This window comes from Pteropus alecto, unplaced genomic scaffold, assembly GCF_000325575.1.
Source record: "Pteropus alecto unplaced genomic scaffold, ASM32557v1 scaffold105, whole genome shotgun sequence".
NCBI lineage: Eukaryota > Metazoa > Chordata > Mammalia > Chiroptera > Pteropodidae > Pteropus > Pteropus alecto.
In genome coordinates, this window is record NW_006436294.1 from 6,677,276 (window position 1) to 6,685,428 (window position 8,153).

General features: G+C 62.4%; 1 protein-coding gene across 4 annotated transcripts in view; it reads right to left on the minus strand.

Moving 5' to 3' along the window:
- Positions 1-1,269: 1,269 nt before the first annotated feature.
- Positions 1,270-8,153, minus strand: part of LOC112480545 — a 10,071-nt gene continuing 3,187 nt past the window's right edge. For 2 of the 4 annotated variants that reach the window (XM_025047641.1, XM_025047640.1), the window contains exon 3: positions 1,270-7,713. In XM_025047641.1, coding sequence (XP_024903409.1) covers positions 1,473-2,627 — 1,155 coding nt within the window. In that variant the 5' untranslated portion in view covers positions 2,628-7,713 and the 3' untranslated portion in view covers positions 1,270-1,472. The remainder of the gene's footprint in view (positions 7,714-8,153) is intronic. The other 2 variants (XM_025047643.1, XM_025047642.1) reach the window with 2 other exon arrangements.

The window sequence follows — 8,153 nt, forward strand, 5'->3', positions numbered from 1 at the left end:
GTGGCCCCAGCACAGCCACCCCCCAGCCCTCATCAGCCTCCGACCGACAGTGCCACAAGCCCCCAAGCCCGTGAGGAGGCAGGAGGGCTTCTCCGCGTGAAAGGCAGAGGCCGAGGAGCCCAGGGCCCCAGGACAGAAACCCTAGTGTGGCCGCAGCCCTGGAGGTCACCACCGCCTCACTACTGTCACCACCGTCACCACCGTCACCACCCTGATGCCATCTGAGCCACTGTGCGCCCGCCCCATAAAGGGCAGAAGGGGCTGAACACGGGCTCCTGGGCCCCCGCACAGGGGCGGTGACGGCCCGGGGGAGAGCGTCTCTGGGCTACGCCCGCGGTGAGGCGGGACAGGAACTCGCCTCTGGGCAGTGCAGGCCAAGCCCCTGGGGGACAGGGCCTGGCAGGAGAAGGTTCTGGCCACCCCCTGCTCCACAGCATGAAGGCCAGGGCCAGGGGCCACCCTGTGCAGTTCGCCCGGCTTGTGCCGCACGACAGCCGGCAGCCCTGCCACTCGAGGTCCCTGAGGGCGCAGCGGCCACGCAGTGCGTTCACAGCCCGCGGGACGCGGCTCCACACAGGCACCAGCGCGTGGGCTCGGCCCTCAGCAGGCCCGAGCCGAACAGCAGCCGGCGCTGCTCACTGACCCTGGACACCGGCACCTCTGTCTCCAGGGGCAGAAGCTGGGCTTCCTCTTCCGGGCCCGGGGTTCGGGGTGTGCCTGCCGGCCCCTGACCGCCTTCCCGTCTGGCCCACCTGGGTCCTGCAGGCTGCACTCTGGCAACGGGCAGGGAAAGGGGCGGATTCCACACTCCGTCCAACACTAGCGCACTCTAGGGCCAGCGAGGGACGGTCACGGGGATACTGGCCTGCCCGCAGGGCCGCCCGGGGCACTGCGCCCTGGGCCCTCTGAGCTCCACGCGGAGCAGCGGCACCACTTGGGCCCACCTCCTCCAGGAAGCCCTCCCTGGCTGCCACACCCTCTGAATGCCCCTTTAGCTGAAAGCCAGCACGGACTTCAGAACTTCAGATGTTCTGGGTCTTTCTCTGCACCGCGGTCCTTCTGAAAGGTGATTCCAAACCAGGACAAAACTCCTTGGAGCAGGTCCCTTAGGTATGGCCCTGAGATCAGGTCAGGCCCTTGACAGGTGCTACCTGGCTACGAAAAAATGGAAAATAAAGCTTCGGGAGCGTGTGTGGCAATCTGAAGTCACCACGACACCCGAGCATGGGACTGGTCCGCTAAAAGAAGCGCTCCCATGCACTGGGAGTGAAACGCAAACAGCCCGTCCTCGCTGACACACGGCTGCTGAGCTGCGGCATGACCGTGCGGGGCTGGGGGACGGGCTATGAGGCCTCTGCGCATCTGCCCCGGTGCCCCGACAGGCCGCAGGCGCAGGGCTGAGTCCCCAAGGAGGATGCAGTCTTCTCTTCGATGACTGTCATTTATTCCTGGACACAGTTTGCTGGACCTGCTCAACACCGAGCACTTTGTAGACATTTTAACATCTCCGGGACCGCGAGGCCTTCCGATCGCAGCGCCTGGGAGTCGGTGATGCCAGGCTGAGGCCTCACGCCCCCGCTGCGGGCTGTCCTGCCCGGCGCTCCCTTGGTGAAGGCCGGTTTCCGGGAAGGTGCTCCGGGAGGGGTGGCTGACCGGCTGCCTCGAATACCGTCCGACCCCACGGACAGCTGGCGGTGCCCCCGGGTTGACACCTCCGTCCCCAGGCCAGTGTCACGCCCAGTGCCCACAGCGGAGCTCCTCAGAAATGGCCTCAGAGGAGGGAGGCCGCCTGTGCATCTCCTGCTCTGCATGCACCCTGCTGGGGGACACTGCAGCCCAGCGTGACTGCGACAGGACTGTCCCGGAGGCTCCCAACTGGACTCACCTGGGGGTGGGGGAGGGCACAAAAGGCCACATCGTCCATCCCCTGCCTCCAGGTAGCACCGCCCCAAACTACAGGCAGGCAGCCCACGCCCCGGGGAGCCTGCGCCCCTCCTCCGGCTCTGGCGCCCGGGGCAGGGAGGACGGGGAAGAAGCACAGGGCGCGGGCCGGCTGTCTGGGGATGGAGATTCCCGTGCCACAGAGAACTGCAGTGTCCGGGTCGCCACGGAGCCCTCTCCGCGGTGCGTGGGGAGGCAGTGGCCCGGCAGTCACAGCCGGTGACACGCCAGGCCGAGGCCCCACCGTCCCAGCGACCCTGGGTCTCTGCCGGTCCACCCCTAACCTCCAGGAAAGGGTCCATCTCCCAGGGGGGCTGGGCCTGTCGATTCCCCGCTCCCCAAAGGTCTCGGTGGGGAGCCTGCAGGAAGGGCCTCCTCCCCAGAGGCCGCCCGGGCTCCCTGCAGGCAGACAGTCCCCAGGCCCCCAACCCCAGCCGATTTACTGCTGCCCAGACGACGGTGTGCAAGGGGGTGGCCCGGCACTGCAGGAACCCGGTGATGGGGTCAACTCTCGGGGCCCCCCAGAGCTGCTCCTGTAGGGGCAAGGAGGCCAGAGGCCCAGCCAGCAGCCCACACTGCCACCCAATGACCTCGCCGCACGGCCATCTGGTCACCGGACACCAGGCCCCCCCATCTCCGTCTGGTTTCTCCACACGGCCCATCCGGACCCTCCCAGAGGGGCCCATCTGGTCTGCCCTCTGGCATCACGTGACCCTTAACTCTGCAGTGGGGGGGAGTACCCAGGAACAATTACTGTTTGTTTCTGGTTATTAGAATAACACACACAATTACAGGAAAACACTTCAGTGTAGACAATTATGAGAAAACAATAAAGATCACTTGGAACCACAGCATCCAGCAGAGTTGAATGCCGTCAGCACCGGGGGTGGCGGTCTTGCAGGAGGCTGGGGCGTGGCTTTGCGGGCACTCGTCCCGTCTGTCCCCACACCGGACGTGTGCGGAGGTTGTCCGGCATTCTTCCCCAGCTCACCCTGACGACCACGTCACCCCCCGTCACGACTGTAATCACTGCGCTATCCCCTGGCATTCCGGAATTCTCTCTCGTAGGTCACGCTGCAGCCAACCCCCGTCTACGTCTCTGCTGGTTTCCCCACAGTCCGAGAAGAGGCGCGGCCGACAGGGAGGCCGGCAGGGAGGCCGGGGTCCGGGAGCAGCAGGCGCACTCAGCGCCAGCAGCCCCCACATGCCTCGGGGCCGGCCTGCCCCGCTGCCTGGCGTGGCGCCCGTTAACTCAGTACCAGTGAGGCCGACTTCCCCTGCACGGTGAGCCAACCGTGTCCCCATCTCCTTGCGGACCCAGCGCACCTGGGTGAGATTTGGGGGTTTCCCTCCCATTTACGTGAGTTCTTCATGCGTCAATAAGCTTCCGGGTGGCTTCACTTCATGTGACGGTTACACCACGAAGAGCCCACCCAAGCTCTGCAGAACTACCCAGGGTCTCGTGTACCCCGCACGGCAGGGCCTGGCGCACAGCGGTCCTGGGGAACCCGCCCTGGGCACCCCACAGAGACGCGGGTCAGGAACCAGAACCACACCCAGCACCCCAGGAGCCGCCCCATCTCCACAGCTGCCAGCAAATCAGGACGACGCAGACCTTTCCGGCAGAAATGCCATTAAGTCAGAAGCCATTTTTAAAAGACACCTAGAAAACAAATATATTCATTTGGAAAGGATCAATAGAATTCTAAATGAATCTGGGGCCAAAGCAGAAATCATAATGGAGATAGAATGTTTACAACTAAACGTTAATAAAAATACTACAAGTATTTTTAAATGTTCAACATTTAACTAGAGCACTGATAATTTGGACATTTATAATCTTAAGTGCTTTTCTTAGAAAAGAATGAAAACGAAATGTGAATGAGGCAAATAGCCAACTTAGAAGTTAGAAAAATAAAACGGCTCAACTCAAAGAAAGGGCAAAACATAAAAATATAAACAGAAATCAAAGTTTAAAACTGCCACATAACAGAAGGGATCGAGAAAGCAGAAGTCAGTTCTTTGCAGAGGCTCATGAAATTGCTGTACCTTGTCGATTATTGAAGAAGAAAATAAAAAGGTAAAATAAAGCGATATCAGGAATAAAAAGAGGCCGTGATCAGATACCGCCCACGCTGGTGGCACACGCGGCCCACTCGGCCTCGCCACCAAGCCCGCTTCAGGCGGTCCAGGCACAGCCAGCGACAGAGCAGCTGCCTTCCGAGCTGTGCGGTGCACCACGATGACACCGCCCGGCATGACAGCCCACGGCCCACGGCTATTCCGTACGAGTCGATTTCAGGAAATCCGAACATTTAGATGAGACAGACTCGTGTCCAGAAAAGCACAACGTAACAAAACTGACCAAAGAGGAAACAGAGCGCCTGATCGCTTAAAAGACATTCACCGGGAATCAAAAAGCTCCCAGCAAAGAAAATGAAATCCAGATGGTTTTACAGCAAAATCCCATTGTTTCCGTAAGTCCTGTTCTCCCAAAGCCTCAACCAGAATCTAATCGCCATGTGCACTCAGCGTCGCTCAGAGGCTCCGGCCGTCTCAGGAAGAAGGAAAAAGAAATGAAAGGTAAAATCACTGGAAAAGAGAGAAAAAGGTGTCATTGCCCACAAATAGTACTGTCGCATAGAGAGTTAAGCTATAGAATTTGTCAATTCTATAGACAAATTATTCCATAGTAAAAAGAGTTTTCAGCAAAAGGGCGAGATATAAAGTCAGTGGACAGACATCGGTTCCACCGCTCAGGGAAAACCTGGTTCCTTCCAGAAATAAACTTCAAGGGAAAGAAAAAGACGAGAGAGGGAGACGGATCGGCGTCTCAACAGACTGCGACGTGTGGCGCTGACGGGGACCGCGTGGCGATGCTGCCGTGTGACGGCGGGGAAGCTGGCCGCCGCGGACACACGCCGACCGCCAGGTCTACGTACGGAAAACAAACTGTCGGCTTTCGAGGAAAGTAAAAGTAAAATCATTACCGTCTTGTAACAGATTAAACGAGACAAAGAAACGCAAACCGTGACAGAAATGACTGTCAGCCCTCGCCGCCCGGTGACTGCGGCGTGTGTGTCCCGTGTGTGACGCGAGCACGGCACACGCCCCAGAAACAGACTTCAGTCCTCACCTTACAAGTCAATAAATAATGTCTAAATCCTGAAAATCACACAGCGGCAACAAGGGCATGGGCGTCAGAAGAGATGAGAGTCCCCAGACCCACGGTCGGACGACACGGCGCTGACGCGGGCCGGGATGGCTGCTTTTCCTTACTTAACCGTGTAGATCTCATTTACTCTCTAAACTCGATGCATGCACAATTTTAAAACATTACAGCTTAATTCGTAAACTTCCAGTGAAATCGTCATCGAGAAAGATCGGTCTGGAAGCGGAGCCTCCTTGAGCGTGAAACAAGGTCCGGGTGGGGACGTGGCGGGCGCTCTCCTCGGATCTCGGGTGGGTGGCCCTGGAGAACCACCAGGGTCGTCCTGGGCGGCCAGGCGGAGCCCACGCAGGCAGGCACAGCGACCTGGGAGGACTCAGCCCAACCCGACACCCCACACACCCACTGCGTGCCAGGTGCTGCGTCCACTGTGGTCCACTGTGAACGCTGGTAGGGAGTCAGCTGGATACCTAGGGACGGGGCTCCAACAGGAGCACAGAGACCTTGGGAGCACGGCAGGAGCCCAGCCTGGGGGCAGAGGCAGCTTCCCGAGGAGGCAGCAGGGCCTGAGCGGGAGCGAGAAGGAGGCGGCCAGGCTGGGTGTGACCGGAGAGGGGCAGGAGCAGCTCTGGGAACACAGAAGGGACAGTGAGTGCAAAGGAGAGACCATGGCCAACCGGAGGGAGTGGCAGAGGCTGTGAGGGCAGCACAGGGGCCCTCCCAGCCTGAGCACCCAGGGCCCGCAGAGCCGGGCTGCAGGCGGGGCAGCTGGGAGGGGCCGAGGGGCCGCAGCACCGCACGCGCCAGGGTCACACGGCTGTGGCCTGCCGAGGCAGGAGAGAGGAAGGACCCAGCCCGCCGCCTCGTCTGACTTGCACTCACTTTGCTGGAGCATGTCACCTCTCTGTTTGCTCAGTGGACTGGGAGCCACAGAGTCCCCCCAGCCAGAGGGCACTGTCTGGGAACAGCAAACACCCGCGCACATCCCGTCTGCTGCTCGGTGCCCAACCCGGCCAGCAGTGCTGGGCCCCCACTGCTGGGAGGCCCCAAGGGGCCGTGGGGCACTCAGCGGCCAGCCCGAACCCCATGCCCTGTGCCTGGGCTGTGCCCTCTGCTTCCCCCTGCTGCTGCCAGCCGCTCGCCCACAACCACTTCATGCCGAGACGTCTCCACCAAGCGGCCCCCGCCGGCCAGCGAGACGGGTGAGGGGGGCAGAGGGGGCAGCGGGACAAAGGCCGGGGGCGCTGCTGGCAGCCCGGGGAGCGGAAGCCGCAGCAGGGTCAGGCCGGGGGCGGGGCGGACACTGATGGCTGTGGTGCCAGGAATGGCCCTACGCTGCCCTAAAGCTGCCAGACGGAGCTCTTGGGAACAATGTCCGCTCCCAAGGAAACCTCCTACCGAGCGGCTTCCGTGACCCCCCGCCGGGGCTGCCAGCCTCCTCCGGCCCTGCGCCCCCAGGCTGGCACGGGGCTCTTCCCGAGCCACCATCCCCCCAGCAGCCTGAAGGGAGCCGTCTGTCCTCATGCTGCCCAGATCCTGTTTACAGGGCACCGGAGGAAGTAAGGGTGCCAGGGAATGCCCCAGCAGCACGGCCCTGCCCTCGGGACAAAGCCCTCAGGCCCAGGAGGAGGGAGCAGCCCGCCAGCAGGACGCCAGGGACCCCAGGAGGGAGGGAGCACCCGGACACAGCTCCAGGCTGGGCTCCAGTGACCTGGAGTCCAGGGCCAGTGGCAGGGCTAGGACAGGGCCGGAGGAGTACAGCCCTGCGGCGAGCTCTGGCCCCCAGCCCTACTGTCTTTCGGGGGACAAAACAGTGACACAGCCGACCTGAACCCCCTCCAGGAGTCCCAGGCTCCCGCAGCCAGGCCGGGGCCGCTGCGTTCACTCACAACCTGACCGCGCCATGGGGCGGACAGGCCGAGCGAGGGCTGGACCGTCCCAGATCAGTGCTGGATCAATATGACTCACTCCTCCCCAAAGCCTGCCCTTGGGGGAAATCTGTTTCCTAGGGCAAAACGAAACTGCCAAGTTAAAGAGGAGGAAATGAGCCCCCAGCACCTGCGGCTGTGAGGGGCTCGGCTAGGTGCCCACCAAGGCCCGTCCCCAGCAGCCGCCCACCCACCAGTGCAGGGAGCCTCTCCAAGCATGGCCAGGGCCGAGGCCCACTCTGCCAGCTCAACACCTGTCATCCCACGTGTGACCTGGCAGCCCCTCAACAGGTGGCAGCTAGAGGACAGCACAGGTGACAGCATGTTGCTCCCAGGCAGCAGGCTGGGCCCTTCTGGAGCCACTGTGGGGTCTTCCCAATGTGACAACAGGAAGCATTTCTCCCCCACCCCCGCCCTGGATGCCTCTGACCTCCGCAGACCTCACTGAGGGCAGAGCACAAGGTCCAGTCCCGGCCTGCCCCAGCTGGCCAGTGCCCCGTTGTCCTGAGCCCAGGACCCCAGCCCCTCCCTGTAAGAGGTCCCAGGAGGGCAGCGCTGGGCTCCGACACACAAGGCCTGTAAGGAGCACTCACTGGAAGCAGGTGCTGGCCGCCCTCAAAACACCTGTGCCCATGCTCAGGTCCTTCCACACCGTTCCTGCTCCCGCACGAGCACCTGCAAGTCCAAAAGGGCTCTCGGTCACCCGCAGCCACCAGGCTGGACAACAGAGTCGAGTCTCCCAGCTGCCCTCGGGGCCTTCCCACCCTCCCTCCAGGCAGCCATAGACCCCGCTCGCGGTGGGGAAGGCCCCGCAGGGGCCCTGGGCCGCCCGGCCAGAGGAAACACGGGGCCTGGTGAGCAGGAAGCTGCCGGACCAGGCTGCACGGGAAGCACGCCCGGCCTCCCCCCTGCAGCCTGCATCTCCTGCCACCCTGCACCCTCCGGAGGGGCCTCAGTTCCAAGGAATCCGGGCGATACTGGGGCCCCAGACTCCCTTGGCACATCCCCGCTGAGGCACCCCACAGGAGGCCACCCACGCCCCCGGCCCAGGCAGTGGGGCCCACGTGCCACAGAGTCATGAGCTCCCTCCCCCCACCAATGCCCTCCCCCTGCCC